We start from the raw sequence: 18,952 nt of genomic DNA, 5'->3' as shown, positions 1-18,952 counted from the left end.
CCAAAAAAGTATTGCACTAAATAACGCTTTAAACAGATATCAACTGGCCTTAAACACTTTTATTGGAATTTATTATGTTCCAAAGGATATCCAGTTTTGTCAGTGTAAAGTTGATTTTTTGAATCAGTTTATTTTAAATATTCTTCATATTTGCCTTCTTGCAATATTGAAAGAATTAAACCAACTTAGCAATGCGAATTAAGAAAATTAGCAACGGGTGTAAAACACGAGCAAAAAAAATAATTAACTAATTACTCAATTTATAATCATTGGTGATAAGCTGCTCGATGTAGAAAACAAACTGTACTTTCTTCTACAGTAAATTATTTGACAAGCAATTTTTTAGATTAGTTTACGTTATTAAAAAATATTGGTTCAGGCCTATAATTCATTGATAAATTTCATTAACTCTGTGGCAATTTACAAGTTTTGCTATATTTTTGTTTTAGTTTCTATGATACCAAAATAAAAAGTCCACAAAATCGAAGTCTTTACTAACATCAAGAAAATCCAGGATTGCAAGTAAAGTTTATGAAAGACCTAAAAAGAAGACCCAGTCGATCCATTTACACAAATGGTTTGCCATTGCATAGATTGATGCCAATGAGCTTCCTGTCTACCAAACCAGTTTTTACCGTAAAAATAATCTGAGAGGAACAACAACTAAAGCAAATTCTCTTGTCGTCGATCGTGATCAATTTAGGTCACTCCTCTAAAACTTGCTTCAAGTCTATCTGTTGTTTTTCCCTTCCTAATACAGGCATACATTGTTCTGTCTTCACTCATATGTTCTTCAAGTCTTTAGAGTGTGAATTTGCCTGGAAATTTACCAGCATGAGACCTACTTCCCTCGACTTAAAATACCTCTTAATCATTAAACATAATTGCTTTGCATGCTGATGAACTCAACGTATTAGATATTAATCGTTTTGATACTTCGTTTTAAAAAATGCAAACCCACTCAAGCATTTTCCTGCATGTGTGTGGCGCTTTTCTGTTCCATTATACATTCAAATCTGAATGTTTTATTTACTCAACTCCCACTTTCGGAGAGTTTAAATCTTTGTACACGCCGAGTAGTTAAGAGTGTTGACCTCTCCTCCAGGTGTAACAATTGTACTTGGCCATTACAATACCTCATATTTGGTTTGTATGTTTACATACGCTTTCACTCGCGTGGGTACACTTAAAACTCGAGTCACTTTTTAACTTTTCAAATCCCACTTTGCTCTTAAAAAGTGTATTGTTTCAGCAGCGCTTCTTCAACAATTCAAAGACCAGACGCAAAAAGCTGGGAAGAAGTCCAAATGTTTACAGTTCTTCCAGTAGTTGCTGTTCTAGTTTTTCCCACGGAAGTATTTCCGATCACAACTTGCACTCAATATATTGCACTCAAGCGCTCATATATTTTTGCAGTGCTGACTTTAATTTAAAGTGCTATTAAGTCTTCGGGTTCACCAAACTCTCTCATATTAATTATTTGATGAAGCACTAGATTAGCGGCATATTTTTCTTCTGCTTACATACAGCAAATTGCTATTTTATCGGAAATTGCAGTATTTCTAATCTAGCTCGATAAAGTCCAAAGCACAACAACTCGTTAAAATGCCTTACATATTAGCGTAAGAAATCTCTGGGTTCCATCTTAATTGAAACGTACCACATTCTTATCACATCGTAAGTTTTCACTTAATCGCTTCTTCGCACACCAATTAAGGCAATGTGTAGAGGCTTTTAGTTTGAATCACATTGCGACCTACAAATTCCTCGAAGAAAATATTTTGCTAAAACACTGCTAAGTTGTTCTGTTTATCCAGGAATTTCAAATTGAGTTCCAAAAGAAATGTGTGAAATTAATAAGTTTGGTAAAAGTTAAAAAATTATTTAATCAGATGAAAAATTTTTAAACTCGATTTATTGTTTTACTAATTATTCAATTAAACTCTTCGATCAGAGTATGTCGGATATTTTCCTTTGTTGCCCTTTCAAGTTACATGTGGTTTAAATGAATTTTATATCATGACTTGCATTTTTTTAAATCTTTCTGTCTGATTAGTCTTTTTATATGAAAAATAAGAAGTTTGGAACTATAAAAGTTTTCTTTTTTGCTTGGTTTTGCTGATCTTTTTAAATGAGAAATCAATATAATCTTCAGTTTTCAAGTCGATTTAACAGCAAATTATATTGATTTGTTACATTTTTCATGTCCGAAAAAGAACAGTGTCAATCGTATTGAATATCGATATTTTTTCAACGCTTGAACTTGTGGCAATTGCTTTTTTCTACGGTTGTACTACTGTACTTGCAGTAAAGTCGCTTTTTTGTCAAAGCACTTTGTTCAAACGATTTACGTATGAAATAAACAGTTGGAAATTGAACTTTGTTTGCTCCATCAGGTTTTCTGAATTCTTCAACTTAAATGAAAAATGTAAATTTTATGAGTAGAAAGATAATGTTTTTGATTCACTTGAAAAATGGATTTATTAATATGTAATCAGATACCTAGCAAAAGTCCCAAAAAAGTACAAATTGTCTAGGTTTCAATTTGGTTCAGAGCAAATCAACACAAAATTGATGCTATAACATATAGATTTCGGTGTGGAAAAGTTATCGTTTTTGAAACCATTTAAATTAAATTTTAGTGTTTTCTTGCAAGTGGAATAATGAAAATAAAGTATTGATCAGTTTTACAGCTACTGTTTAATTCGATGATGAACAAAATCACTTTTTCGAGTTTTGAAGGTGATAAATTACCCAAGTAAAAGCACCCTTGTATGTAGTTATGCGTCTTCAAGCGCGGTGTTGATGTTCTGTTCCTAGTGGGCGAAGTCTTGCTTTTTGTTAAAATCATGTGATGATGAAAAATAATTTATCCGAAGATTTTAGGTTGAGATACTAGCAGAAATAAAAGCATTGTGTTATGAACAACATTTTTTCATCCACGAAATCACAGGTATTAGTGAGTATGTCGAATAAAATTTTACATTCTTTGATAATCTCTTAAAAATGAATGTGTCTTGAGAGGGATAAGAAAGGCACATTCGAATAAAGGTATCGACCTATTCGGGCTTAAATGCAAATGATTTATCATCGAAAACTGTCGTTCAATTCATCAATTAATATAGACTTAAAAATGTAAAATTCCAAACAAAATTTTGATTCAGATAATATTCTGATCTTCTCTTTCGCTCTTGCTGTAAGACTTTTAAAATATGTACGACCGTTCGATCGCCAATAAACTGGAAACAAGGAAGTTTTGTACTTAACATTGCATCAATTTTTGAAAAATCTAGTGTATAATTATTGCCAAAAATTTTCTGTAGTGCTTTCTTTATCTGGGACTTGTATCTGCTTATCGTTAGGGTACTGTTATTTAGTCACAGTCTTACAGTAGTTAAATCTGTTTTTACACCCTACTTCGTGACTGCTAAATTTATAGCCATTTGCTTTTCACTTTTCACAACAAAATATTCCACATTTCAGTTCGGGTAGACCGAACATGCAAATATGTACTACTAACTAGTCAGAATGATAACAAATGAGGCTTTCCATAAGTGGAGGCTGCTCGGCGCATGGAAATGCTCGTATTTTTCATAGCCATTGATATAAGGAATATTTCGTGTTTATGTACATTCCCAAGATACCAAATATATCTGCTTTAGAAGGAAACAAACTACGGGATATTAGTAGTGCAGTAATACCGGTATGAAGTATCTTCGTGAAACCGCTCTTCTTGAGCGCACTAACCTTGAATTGCGTTCAAAGACCGCTCAGTGTGATGAAGAATGGGGATTGTATTCTTGGAAACTAGTAAAGAGTTGGCAAAAATCGGAAAATTATACTTAAAAATCGGAATTTATTTTATTACCATATTTATCTCTTTGGCGTGTATGGTGTGAGACAAAAAGTGTTAGCGCGACTGTCTAATATACTAGCCCATCGCGCTAATACATCAGTTTATTTTTATGTTAATAATTATGTAATCAGAGGAGTTGTTTTACTTTATTCACGTGTTTCTAGGTAGTAGTGATCTTCGTAGAACCAGCGCACCTGTTGAAACTAACAAAGAAACCAGTTATTTCATATATTGCTGTTACAGTAAAAAGGCGTTGCAAATTGCAAAAATAAGTTCAGAGTAGGATCGAAAAAGATATGCCATTAACAGATCATTTTTCGTCACTCCTTTGGTATTCTTTTCCCTCATTTGGATTTTTATTGATTAGCGATGAGGTTTGGAAAATACGACAATATTAATTCCAGATTTTCTTAATTAATAATTGACCGCTTCATTAAAAGTAAACTCTGATTTACAACCATCGAAACAAAGATTACTTTTTCCATCGACTCAACTAACCGTTCAATTTATGCAAATTGTATATTGACTTGATTATGAGCCCATGCACGGTGGCAGGAAGCTAATTTCCGAAACAATCTACAAAACATACGCATCATGCTCCCGTGATTTTTTACACACTTGATTATATGTTAATCAGCCATGTCTCGTAATTTATTTTTACGGTCAGTGCGGACGTTATCGTGATTTCGCTACAAAATGGTCTTTAGCTAAGCACAAAACGTTATAGATGATGTCAAATTATGCAACGTTTTGTTTTCAGTCTCGGTTAAATTATTAATTGAACACTGCAATGACAGAGGCAAAGCTGCTTGCAAACAGCAGCTTGGAATATCATACATTGTCACGATAGATTAGATAAAACACGTTTTGTTTTCTCGTATTTTAATAATGAAAGTGCAACTGAGCAACTGGATTTTTGTAGCCAGTTGAGGAGAATATCTCAAAAACTCAAAGTACAAATATTATTAAGGCTCAATTTTGAGCTTCAACGTTTACCTTCACATAGCAACAGTCTTTCATAAATATATTGTAAAGATATCAATTTGTAAACGAACCGTTGCCCCAAATGGCATAACTAATTTGCTTGATTAATATTTTATTCAAATTTCATCCGCATGTTAAAGTAACACGATATGATATAAAGTTGAACTCCAAGATATTAAGTGATTGATACATCGATCCAAATAGAAGTGTATTTGAAAATGAAAAATAAAAAAGTTTAGCTGAGTTAGGTCGGGTCTCAGATAATCGTTGGATGGCGCGCCGCATTCTTCAGCGTCTTAACCGGAGCAATCCTCGGTGCCTTGAGATTATATCGAAACCGGCTGCAGCTTTTCCCATTTTAATCCTCTCCAACTTATTCATACTGAGGTTCATACAATATATTACTCTTACTTAACCATCTTCTTTTATTAAGATACTCTGATGTATGTGAGTAGGCGGCGTTCTAGTGGCAACATCAGCAAAGCGAATAGAAATATTTCGTATATGTCTTTGGTAGTTGTTTGGTATCTACTTAATATTAAAATTAATCTTATGGTTCGATTTTGATGATTCTTGCTTTAAGGGATTCCGAAAATTTTTAATACACAAACTTATTTCACATTTAAAAAATGTTCTTTTATGTTTGGCTTAACCCCTAAGCTCAATATGCTCTATAATAAGTAAAGTATGTCAACTGGTCTTAAAAAACTTCAAAAAATTATTTATTTACAAACATCTTCATTAAAAATATCGGATATTGATTTTACTTGAAAAAGAATTCGATGCGGCATTCTTTATGTACATAATTATAAGAATTAACAAACTTTTGTTTTACCAAAATCGTTTGTTAAGTTTGAGAAACGCCGAAACCTTGGCCCAAGAAAAATAACGTCCTTATTTTCTGCCACTATCTATTGACTAACAAACCGAAGAACCTAAATAGGCATCTTTTACCATTTATAATCACGGTCCCTACTAAACCACAACATCAATCATCAATAATTTTTTTATGTATCTATTTAATTTTTTTACGTATAAAATAGTTAATTTTATTCTCTCTTAAAACAGTCATATTATTATTATATATTGAATTAAAATTTTCATTAATAAATTTTAATAGCTTTTTAGAAGAGATGGAAAACGTTGTACCTGAGTGATACTCGCATGTAAAGCCGCAGTTTTTCATCTCAAATTTATGAGATGAAAGCTTATAACAGCGACGTTGCTTTAGTGTTAAACATGCAATCCCTTTAAGGCAAAGATTTAATAAAAATACGTAAGTATATAATTTATGAGAGAAAATACCCTTTCTGGACATTATGACCAATATTAGCAACTAAAGACAATCTATCAACATCAATTAAGTACATACTAGAAATTTGTTTGATGTTGAAAGCTAAAAAATGGTGGCATAGACAAAACCATCACAAATCTCTGAAAATAATTGCATACATAATATTAGAAGCCTTAGCTTATAGTCCACAAAATAGCTACATGTTAGGCTAATTTCAAATCAACTACCTAGAATTTAAAGTTAACGTTCAAATTTGTTTTTTACCCAAATGACTTAACTTGCCTTTAAACTGGCAGGGTTCTCGTTAACCTCCTGCCCAGACGTTAGACGTATCATATGTTGCTTACATTCTAAATGAAATATGAATTTGTATTACGATATTCCCACTATTTGAATATTTATTCACTAGATTGTACGTTTTATCTATAAATCAATGCTTGCCTCTCAAATTTTTGTTCAGCAGATGCTCTTCAATATACGGTAAAAGATCCTTCTGGCAGAAGATCAATACTTCATGTTCACCAAAATGTGAATTTTGTGTATATACTTATGCAAACTTATTCGGAACTACAAGAAATTGAATTCAGTCTTTTATTGCCGCTCTATAATTTTAGCTCAGCTTTTGATAAGCCAACATATGAAATATATTCTGCCAAGCTTAATTGTTCTCGTACCGGTTATTACACTCTCAATCGACCGAGAGTATTATAATTTTTATGTAGATAGTTTAAGAGTTTATGTTGGCTATTTAAGATATTGCCTGATAAATTGGTAGGCAAATATCGAAATTCTTTGATATGGTTTAATGGGGGAATTAGGTAGCCAATCTAATCTGAATGGTGTTCAAATAAACTGTTTCTATTACTATTTATGGGTTATAAAATCAACGCATTTGCATAGTTATCGGAGTAACTGTAAACGTTTATTTTTGTTGCTAAAATTCGATGAAAACACTTGAAAAACAGTTTAATTAATAAATTCTACACATACAAGAAAATTCAAGTTTAGCAAGAACGAATGCAGAAAAATTGAATTAGTTTATTTTATTTTTCTATTGTTATACACTTTAAGAAATAGCTTTTGGCTTTTACATGTTTTGATAAATTTATTTTTGTTCGTTTTAATGCTCGTTTAGGTTTTTGATCTCCATTCTCCCTTGCCTTTTATTAAGAACATGGAAGCATTTACTTTTTTAGAAAGTCAAGTCCATAATTTCGGAAATTCTGTAATATGTGTGTTTCGTTAGATGACAGAAGCCACTTAATATTGAAATAAGAACTTTAAGTGTGTACTAAAGCAAAGTTGATAATGAGTAACAAAAACAAAACGTGCAAAAAGTATAAAAATAACGTTTTCAAAGAATATACAAAATATGTTTTGGTCAAGGGATTTTGGTTTGATACAATTGTTAGTTAATCCAACAAATAATTAAATTATAATTTGAATGTTTATGTTTTTTTTGGTAGGTATTACCTCTATCAGTATTCAGAATGCTTCATTTTGCCTATTTTAGAACAGTAAATTAAAATCGTGTTTAACTACTGTAATTATTGTCAGATTTAGTTCAATAGTTCACAAACGAAAAACATGAAAAAAATAATAATTTAGTTATCGCAAATGTAAAGTAGGTATGTACAGTTCGGATACTAAGAGCTGAAAGTATCAAGCTAAAGAATGCAAATACGATCTTAAACGGTCGGTTAGAACACGAAATGGCATATTAAAATATTACACTAGAAGGAATTATTTAATAAAACCGGATGTTTATGTCTAAACTTAACATCGCCAATTATATTCAAACTTCTCACTTATATTTACTGAATAAAATTGCTATACTAATTTATAAGCTCTCAATTTTCTATGGAAGAACTTAAATAAAAAAGCAATTATCAGTAAAATCTAAAGATTATTTAGAAAATAACAGCAAATACTGCATAGAAAAAGCACTAAAGAAGGCAAAAGCGAATAGAAATCGTATTTCTATTTAATAACACAATTAGGTACTTCTAATGTGTATTTACGGCTGACATTGTAACAATTTTTCAAAATTTTACAAGAAAAAGTTTTTTTCGAAAAAGAAAACTAGTTTTCGAAATTTACAATTTCCCACTTGATAACAATTTAAAACAGCCAGTGGCGATGCCTTGAAGATATTGGCCAAACATAGGCATATTAACTGATGTAGGTCGACAGTTGAACAAAATAATTTTTGCAAAAGGAAAATTATTGAATAAATCACGTTTCGCTCCTTTTAGGTCAGATCGACACGATTTATGCGCTCAGCTGCCATGAAATCGAGTCTGACTATGCATTATGCTAAATTTTTACAACACTCAAATGCCTGGATCGAAAGGAACCCAAGAAATTTGTTAATATATTTTACTTGATTGGATTCTTTGTGGCTGTTTAATAATTCTTAGTAAAACTATCTCAACCGTTTGGATTACCGATATCTATTAAAGCAGGTATTGTGTTAGTTGGGCCCATTTTCATAAATGCTGCACATTCTAGTTGGTATATTTTAAGAAGCTGATCAGATTATTTTGCAAAGCAATTGATTAAAAATGAATTCCATATAAGTAGCATACAAGGTGAAGTGGCGTTCATGCTGAATAATGCATTTTCTATGTTCGAGAAATATATTAGAACATTTTCAGCCATTTAATTGCTGCGATTGAGTAACATTTCATTATTACACCTTAGTTTTTTACTTCAACTTGATTAGATCACCTTCTAGGCTTGGCAATTTTGCATATTACAAACTTACTCATACAATTAATGTGCAATGCTAATTTCCTAGTCTTATTGCGTTATTTTGGTCGTGAGTGAAAAGCGAAAAGCGTCTTCTGGATTTCTAAAGATGTTGGCTTTTGGTCTTGCTAGTAAAATAGTTTCTACGTGGTCTACAGCCAAATCTAGATAATGTGTTATCAGCTGTTGGGTGCATCTTATACCCACTCTTCTTATCTTTTACAAATGTCTTATATTTGCTGCCGTTTTAGCCGATAGTCCTCTTCATACATGTTTCTGTTTTATTTTGAAATAATTTCTTGTCTTTTCAGTATAAAAGGAGATCGATTTTTTCTCATTGTTTAAAGCATTTCAGAAGAACTCTCAACAGTTTCAGTGAGAAGCTTTTCTCTCTATTATTGACCGCTCTAAAAAGCTTTCACGAGCGAGAGTGACTTGCATTTGCATCATTTATTAGCTTCACTTCAAGATTCAAAGGAATCAAATTTGAATATGCAGCATTTCATCAAATGCACCAAACTCGTTTTCCAAGAAATTCCACACTCGTCGTTAATTGGCAATAATGAAGCCACTGCAGTTCGCACGATAAACAGCGGTGGTTGCATGCGACTAAATATAAAATAAACTGATTTGGTAGTATAATTAGGCCGAAGAAACATAAAAATAATTTCGGAATGGTTTGTTTTTAAGTCGGACCTGCCATAACTTATGGAAGACGCCGCCGCAAAAAAATGCCGTTCTTGAGAAATATCAGACAACCTGGAAAATATTTTGATGAGACTGAAGCACGCGACCTTTTCTGCGAAAACGTTTGGTTCTTCAACTAATTAATTTAACTTAATTACTTCATTTTAATTCAACGATATTAAGTTACCCCAAATAGAAAAGGTTTTGATCATTTCCACCTTATACTCGCGTAACTTTTGATTTGCGTGGAAAAAAAAGTTGAAACATCTTACAACTTATAGCAAAATATTGACTAATACTCAAATAAATATTTGGTGGTAATCCTGAATTTTGTAATCCTAGCATGATTAAATTGAATTCTGTCTTGTACAATATTATATGAATATTTGCTGAAGAGAGAGAAACCGACTCTCACATTTGAACCAAACAAGTCGAGAGTAATGGATTTTGGTTTTGAAGGCAATAAATCAAGCGGGCTTATCTTTAAAATATCTTTTCTGGGCTGGAGATACGACTGCATATAATTAGTTCAGGGATGGGAGTGTAAAGGTAAGAGATATTCTTATCTAGCAGACTATTGTCTGGTTATTATTTGATCTATTTATATTATTTCAATAGCGATAAGATCCGAAGTTGTGGAGAATAGCTCCGATGTTAATATGACACCAAATAGATATTCACCTATATGGTGGCTGTGCAACTTCAAGTGCAGTAAAGGAACATGATATGTTTATATATCAAGCAATCGCTTATTTCAGTCTGGTGAAGAATTTGAAAATAATGAACTGAAACTTTACTGCTGAACATCGCTTTTTGGAACAAAAGATTTGCTGGATTCCAATGCTACAAAAATAGAGCAATCAGCTTAATGAATTACCTATTTATTAAACAAAACGAATTCCAGTGCCTTCAGAACGAACTATTAATTTTCTCATTATAACAACCGTGACAATTAGATTTCGCTCGGACTTGATGGTTTTTCCTATTACGTTTTCACTTACATACTGCGGAGTATTTGTTAAATTACATGGTCATTGTGTTCCGAGAATATCAATCTTAAGTTATTTTCTATATTTTATCGGTTAGCTTAATAACAATTAATAACGATCAAATTTAGTTTAATAATTGATTTAGTTTAATTTAGTACCAGTTTCTTAGTTAGTCGGTTAGAAGTTAGAAGGCATTAATTACAAGACTCTTAGAGTCCATAATGTATATTTATATAAACGATATTTGCATACTTGAAACGAACAAAAACACGAGATCGAGTGTTAATCACAGCATTTATTGTATATGCCTAGATATGAACTGAACTAGCTCCTAAGCTAGTTGCATTGTTTTCGCTTAATGAGCTGTAAGTAAAATAACTGGAAATGAAGTGTTAATAATTGGTTATCCTCAGCTCACGAATACTCTTGCATTGGGCTGAATATTTCATGCATGAACTTGCACCTTTGCGACTCGTTATGCAAAAATCTAAAGACTTTTAAGTATTTAACTTGGGGAAGGTCTTGGATATGGATAACAGCTATGTATGGGTGTAATTATAAAGCTAAATTGTCGGCTGTTTAAAAATTTTTGCAGATTAAAATGTATTTTGTAAAAGTAGCAGGGGTTTGGATAAAATTATTTTTGTTACTACTTTGATCAAATGGCATTTCCAGCAAAAAATTACAAAAATCTAAGAACCTGTCCAAACTTTCTAAGTACACATCGATGAAAGTTTGTCATACTCGCAAATATCATCAAAAAGTAACGCATTTGTCCAAATCTGATCTTAAACTAATCTCGTGATTAATAAACAGTTTGTGTAAATTGTTCGTTCATTAAAAATAATGAGAACTTTTAAGAACAGCTTTCTATTTAACCTAAATGTTTCCAATTTTTGATTCAAAGATTGATCATATTTTTCAAAGATCAAACCTTTCATACAGTCTTATAGTAATTTAGGAATTGCAATGTAGTCGTCATTTTGGATGATTTTTATTTAGTGTTTACTAAAAAATTTATTTGATGATCATACATCTGTGAAATTCTTCTAGTATCCTAAGCTAAATCAATGCTCACAAGTCTTACAACCATAAAGCACTTAACATCTCCAATATACCAACCATTAACTACGCAACTTTTTACAGCCCRGTTCACAAAAAGCCAATAAAAAAAGTCTAAAAGCATTTTTGACGGTTTATAGAGGTGTTGGAACTAATGCACGTCATTAAAGCCATTAATTTGACCTGAAATTCGAATCTGATAATGCCATAGTGGAATTATTCTTCGAAATATATGAAGCGAAACTGGTTCGGGTAAAGGAATTCTCGGCTTGAAGCAGGATACATTTTGCTTGGTCCATTTCATTAAACTCTGCTAAATTAAATTATACTGCTTATTTTCACCGAAAGTCGTTTTTTAATTTACGTTTAATGTTTCAATAAAATTTAACGGATTAGATTAGCTAGTAAAACAATTTTGGGAAAGTCATCACTCATTTTTCTACATATATTTTTTATATCAGATACTTTCCAGAAAAATTTGCAAGATACTTTTCAAAATTAGAGATTGACAACAATGTTTATTTATTGCGAAAACGGATATCGACCCGATCGGTCTTTCGGCCCTTTAAAGCATGCTTAGTTCGACTTCGACTGTTTTCTGTTCTTTTGGTGATTGCTGTTCTGATACTTGGTTACGTGTTAAAGACTTTTTGAGTTTTTTTGCCCACGGCAGTTCATCGGTTTTTTACGGTTAATTATCTTCTTTTTGTTCAGATACTTATTAACCCTTAGCTGTTATTGTTAGGGAATCTGCTTCAATGTGGAGCCTTGAGAAAATAGATGCAATTTTTCATATATCTGGAATGGTGTTCGTTGTAATATAGTTGTTCAATTGCTTTCGGATAAGTTATGCGTTTCTGTAATTAGGCATTTTACCATTTTAATTGCTATTTAGTGTTTTCCAGGATCTGTGTTTTTGCAGTGATTTTATTACTTATTCTAGTGCTTGTTTGTTGGCTTATGGTGTTGGGGTTGTAGGTGTAGAAGAACCAGAATTTGATTTCCTGCGTCTATCGAGTTTTGAATGTTGGACGGCTAAATGCTCGGTTCCACTCCGATTCTGCAAACTTCCTGAGCTCATTTGAGCTTTATTACTCAGTATCATGTCTTTGCATAACTTGCATTCATTAATAATTTTTGCAGTTCTGTCGAAATGGAGATTGGAAGGGGTCTCTTAAAATTCTTATCCATTTCGTTATATTCATTTATATGCCACTCCTCATACTCTTATATACCTGAGCAAGTGTAAATTTTACATCACTTATACAATAACTTTTGGCTGATTCCCTAACCTTCACCTATTATTACTATTGGATTTTTCAGACATGCATTATCTAATATTTATAATGTTTTGTTTCAGATACATTCACTCAAAGGAGAAACCATTCAAATGCAACGAATGTGGAAAAGGATTCTGCCAATCCAGGACGCTGGCAGTGCACAAAGTCCTCCACATGGATCAATCTCCTCACAAATGCCAAGTGTGTTCCAGATCATTCAATCAAAGATCAAACCTAAAAACACATCTATTGACGCATACCGATCACAAACCATACGAATGTAACAGTTGTGGAAAAGTCTTTCGACGGAACTGCGATCTGAGACGTCATGCTTTAACACATGCCGTAGGAGATGTTATTCCTGAGGAACTAGAAGGTCCTTTGGATGGGGAACGAGAGAAAATGTCACCCAGACCTAGGTGMGAGATTCCCTTGTAATTATGTCTAGATCTAGAGCTTAWGTACAGAGAGTAAATAAAAAGTTAAATTATTTGCAAGAGTTACACACATTTTTACTGAAAAGTGGTTAATGCCACATGCAAATATTTTCCAATATTTTGTTCACATTATAACACATATTTCATGTGCAAAGTCAACACTATTAATCAAATCTATTTGTTCAGATAGTTCTTCTACACATATTCAAAGTCTTCAAGCACTTGTTATTCTTCAATAGTCTGGATGTTTTGCCTTTTTTTTGCCTATTAAACCGTTAACATTTTGGTTGTTTCTTGCATAGGCATTGTCTTCCTTTTAATCGCCCGATTCTTTATCACTTTTTTTTTCTTTGGAATACTTTCCTTGACAACTCCTGTTTCTTCGATTTGCTTTTCAACGACATTTTCTGGTTCTTCGAGAATTTTTTACATCACAGATAATGTGGCTTCGGGTCTCCTGCCTTCTTGATTGACACAGCGATCTCCTTCTGAAGAATGAAGAATACCTTGTTCCACAACTTGTATCTTTGTCTTGTTCATATAATTTCTTAACTACTTCTTATATTGTGGTGTCCAGTTTCTTACCTTCTTTCTCAGGGTAATTATTTTGGTTGATTAAGGTTTGTCAACTTTCCGCTTTTAAGTCGCGCGTTTGCCACTTTCTTTTTAAGAATACGTTGTTCTAATACAGCTGGTTTTTTTATTTGCTCTGGTAATTCTTCTACAACATATTCTGGTTGATCACTCTCTTGTTCTTTAATGATTATTGTGGTTTCTGGCCATTTGCCTTCTTCTTGAACCGTTACAATAATTTTTCCGACTACTGTAGCTTTTTCGATATTCACCTTAATATTCAGACTTTTCATCAATTTTCGTTTCTTCATTGATATTGACGCCTCCGGTTCCTTACCTTCTTGCTCTATAGTGACTAACTGACGGGTGAATCGATGTCTGGTTGAGCGCAATTTTCCCTTAATCCAAAATGCACAAATTCTCGAATACTCATTAGATTAGAGAATTTATTTATCTACAAAACGCTGTTGAAAGTTCCCAAATCGCAGCCAAATTCAATGAGTTAGAATGAAAACACGGAGTCGATGAATGTACGGTGCAGTTGAAACTTTAAGTTTCCCGGAAAAGCGGCAAAAAATACGGCAGAGAATTACGAAAAATTGGTTTTCTTAGAGGATTGCTTTGTCCACAAAATAGTTTTCAAATTTTTGAAATCGCAAGCAAAGTCAGTGACTTACAAAAAAAGAGTGAGTCGACGTATGGTTGGGCACAGCCTAAACTTCAACCATAGATTTTCTCGAATAATTTTCCAGAACACAAAATGTACAAATGTACAGCTTTAATTAAGGAATGTAATTGTCTTGAGTCGATGAATGTTCGGTGCAGTTGAAACTTTAAGTTTTCCAGACAAGTGAGAAAAAATACGGCAGAGAATTACGAAAAACTGGTTTCCTTAGGGCATTGATTTGTCTATAAAATAGTTTTCAAATTTTTAAAATCGCAGCCAAAGTTAGTGAGTTACGAAAGAAAGAGTGAGTCGATGTATGGTTCGGCGCAGTCTAAACTTCAACCGCAGATTTTCTCGAATTATTTCCCTGAACACAAAATGTACAAAGAACAGTTTTAATTAGGGAATTGAATTGTCTTCAAAACGCTTTTGGAAGTTCCAAAACCGCAGCAAAATTCAATGAGTTCAAATGAAAACACGGAGTCGATGAATGTTCGGTGCAGTTGAAACTTTAAGTTTTCCAGACAAGCGGGAAAAAATAAGGCAGAGAACTACGAAAAACTGGTTTCCTTAGGGGATTGATTTGTCCACAAAATAGTTTTCAAATCGCTCATTTCTGTTGTTTCTTGTTTGTCACGTTCCTTCTTTTTTATCGCTCGTTTCTTGATTATTTTTTGACACTATATCTCGGAATGTATTAACTTTCAGATAAGACAAATTTGCCTGAAACGCAATATTTTGGCCTAAACAATATGTCAGTGAATTTTTCTACATTAGTTGAGGAGCATCCTGTATATCTCACATTTAAAATCATTAAACTTTCCAATACCATTAATGTAGATCACGAATAATCAATCGTAACTTTTTCATCATCAAACTTATGTTTAAGTCTATCATGATTTTTCAGGTCGCCTTCACAAGAATCCAGGGATGGTTCTATAAGAGTGTGTTCGCCAACACCAGAACGAACCCATTGCCATGAGCCCAGATCCAGTGACTCACCGTACACGATGAGGCCTTCAATGGACAAAATGGATTATTCACATGATATGGACGATGAAGATGATGATGATGATGACGATCCCGAAATAGATCCAGGACAAGAGGACTGCCCGGAAATTAGCCACGAGTTGGAGCAGAATGTACGTAGCAAATCATGTTGATATTGTTTTATGGAAAAGAAGATGCTTCCTTTTTTATATTATAAATCGATAAGAACTAATTCATACATAACTTATGTAGATTTTTTAAAATGGCTGGGAATAAATGTAAATCAGAAAACGTCCCCAAGTACACAACTCTTTTAAAACGCATCAAGTTATTACTGAATTGTTATTAATTTCACTTAAAACTAAAAAATTAAAATGTAATAACATTATTTTTTTATTGCAGATGTCAATTAGATCTCCTCCTCCACCAATGCCACAGCTTCAAATTCGCAGAGATCTTCTAGCCAAACCTAGTACTATAACAAGTAAAGCCATTGAATCAGCTTCAATTCAATCGCCTTTTTCTGGTATAAGAAAGCGGGCTTACGACCAAGATAGGCCAAGTTGCTCTTCAAGTTTTATGGGTTCACCCAGACCTCCAGTGGGCTCTCCAAGGCCTCCAATGAGCTCACCGAGACCCAGAACGCCCGCAAGCTATAGCCATTCTAGACCTCTGAGTCCTCCAATGAAACTGCGCATGGGAGTCGTTGGTATGGGTGGTATGAATCATCCTGCCTACCCTCAGAATCTGAGCATGCCCCATATCATAAACATGCAGGTTTCATCTTCTAGTGGGATTTTGAAACCTCCTGATGGAGTTTCAAGTTACACGAATATATCGCCTGCTATGCCAATTATGTGTATGCCAGGTCTGTCAAAAGCTACTCATTCTGCAGGGCAAGTTTCTCCTAATAGCACACCGAGTGATTTGAGTATGAAGAAAGTTGAAAGTGAGAATAATGCTGTAGCTCCTCCGGTTGTTGCCCCCGCTGTTCAAAGGCCACCACCTCCAAAGAAAACTGGATTTACAATAGCAGATATTATGAGTAGATAGAGGTTGAGAAAACCGTTTGAAGTTTTTTGCATATTGATGCACTTATTTAAGTGAAAATAACAATAAAGTTCTCGTAGTAAGTCTTCTTTTTTGGCAATATTCATTATTTTGTACCAGAATAGAATACATTTACGTTCCTTTTTAATCACGATTTAAACAATTAGTTCAATTATCATAGATTGTAGATTTTTTTATACAAAGGGACCATTAGGTACTCGCAATGTTATTGTACATATTTTTTGCTCATAGGTTGAACATATGTAAATTACATGTTTTCAGAGCCGATGTCTGATTTCAGGCAGTGCTTTTGTGTTGTGTTATTGCTCGCTTTAATTTATGAATAAACTGCTATAATCACCTGTACGTTTAGTTATATTGGATATTTGATTAGAAGTTTGTATAAGGTCAGATCTGTAAATTTATGTTATGTGGAATAAGATTTTGTATAGAGAATTTGTATGTAGTATTTTTTAAGATTAGGTATAATATTATGTTCGACACTTAAATAGATTATTGTAACCTAAGTTAGAGTAATGAAATAAACGCAATATAATTTTAAAAGATCTCTTTGCATTGTTGACAAGAAATTATATTCAGATTTTCGGTTCAATATTACTATAGCTCCGTCGTTTCGGTAAAATAAGAGTAAAGAAACTACTTGGAACATGTAATACACAGTGGTGAAATAAAAGAATTAATTAGATTCTTGTAGTTTGACTTTTTCGTTATCAATTAGCGCTAATATCAATAGCTTACAGTTCTACATGTGTAAACGTGAACATTTTGAAGAAAATATTAAATTAATTTATAATAATATTTTTTGATAACACCGTACAATTTAAATTGAATGTTTCAGGAAAAGTTTAACGGCTCTATTTCTATTAAAGACCAAAGCTTAGATTAATACGAATATTAATTAAAATGTGAAGGTAATTTGCAATTATGATGCAGCAATTACTAGACCTTATTAACCTGTTTGCGGAATATCGAACTCAAGTGATTGCATGAAATATACCAATTCGGATGATTTCTGCATTAAATGGCATTTAATAAGTTAAGTGGATGAATAGGTAATCTGGTACAATGGAGAATATACGCATTAGCTTTAGAACGATTTAAATGCAATAATAATGATTTGTTGAACTGTTACAGTCCTGAAAACTTTTGGACCGTTCGTTTTTTCCTGAATTTCGATTGAATTCACAATTTTTTGGTATATTGAATACCAGATTGTGATTCATAAACTTTCCAGAAAATTGGTGTGGTTTGTTCTGTTTCGCTTTTTAAAAATTAAATTATTTTCACTCCGAATTCAGTTTTATGCAGTTGCCGCAACACTATACCTTTACAACTGATATAGATTCCGCTCTTCCGGAAGTAATTGCATTAAAAACAGACCATAAAAGTTTTTTTTTTTTCTATTTGCCGTCCCGACTGAACGGGAAATATTTAAGAGGCACGAAAAAATTTTGAAAGTATTTAAGTTTATCCAATTAAATTAATTTTCTAACGACCAACCGATTTTTGGAGTGTTAAAGATTAATTGAAATTTTGCGGCTTTGAAAGAACTATGCATCCCATTCCATTTGTAATTCGTAAGTATCTGAAGGAAATCTACTGCTTAAAGGGATAAATTCCGTGATTTTATATAGTAAACTGTTAAAAATGGCCGGATATTCTGGTCATAAAATTGAAATGGCAAACCACCACATTTGAAGCTCAAATACTTAGCAAGTCTCGTACAATAAATAATATACTGGCAAAAACTTAAACCAAAAAAATTGTGAGATATAAACAAAAATATAATTGTTTCAAACAACTTTTCAGTTTCAGCGACTGTTACTTCCCAAGGAAACGAGCAAGTGCATAAAATAAACAGTACCATTGCGTGTTTTCAAAAAAGCTGTTACAACATTCTCTAGAAATAATTTGCAAATACTCCATACATAATATTTTGGACAGTGAAAAATTATCCATTCGATATGTTGTATAACTTCGAGCGACTGAAGCGGATGGCGAATCCTCATAAATAACCTGTACTACCTAATTAACATTTATCGCAAACCATTCCTTAGTCATCGGGCAATGTAAAGAGGTCAACCACAAAGAAACCGACTATGGAGCTTCTCGTCTAGGCCATTCTCTTCGAGATAGGTGTAGACTGCATTGTTCAGCAATTACTTCTTTATAAATGTGCAAATTGGTCGATTTCCATTCAGGTGTTGCCTAGACACGCCCGGTCTGCGGTAGCAGTTTTACCACATGCTTTTCTGGGTATTGTTTAAATTAATGCATGAGCATGATGTGCGGTCGAAGTTTCAAAGTTTTG

General features: G+C 32.9%; 2 protein-coding genes across 3 annotated transcripts in view; both read left to right on the top strand.

The window, feature by feature from the left end:
• LOC109536811 (protein bowel) overlaps positions 1-17,326 on the top strand; it is a 56,006-nt gene extending 38,680 nt beyond the window's left edge. For both annotated transcript variants that reach the window (XM_019903211.2, XM_019903210.2), the window contains 3 exons: positions 12,984-13,322; positions 15,488-15,722; positions 15,973-17,326. In XM_019903211.2, the coding sequence (XP_019758770.2) occupies positions 12,984-13,322; positions 15,488-15,722; positions 15,973-16,623 (1,225 nt within the window). In that variant the 3' untranslated portion in view covers positions 16,624-17,326. The remainder of the gene's footprint in view (positions 1-12,983; positions 13,323-15,487; positions 15,723-15,972) is intronic.
• Positions 1-18,952, top strand: part of LOC109546301 — a 520,465-nt gene that overhangs the window by 498,548 nt on the left and 2,965 nt on the right. The gene's annotated exons all lie outside the window — the stretch shown is intronic.

This window comes from Dendroctonus ponderosae, unplaced genomic scaffold (genome assembly GCF_020466585.1).
Source record: "Dendroctonus ponderosae isolate FM_Combo_2020 unplaced genomic scaffold, Dpon_F_20191213v2 Dpon_F_20191213_2, whole genome shotgun sequence".
NCBI classification, from domain to species: domain Eukaryota; kingdom Metazoa; phylum Arthropoda; class Insecta; order Coleoptera; family Curculionidae; genus Dendroctonus; species Dendroctonus ponderosae.
This window is presented reverse-complemented; position numbering and strand designations above follow the sequence as displayed.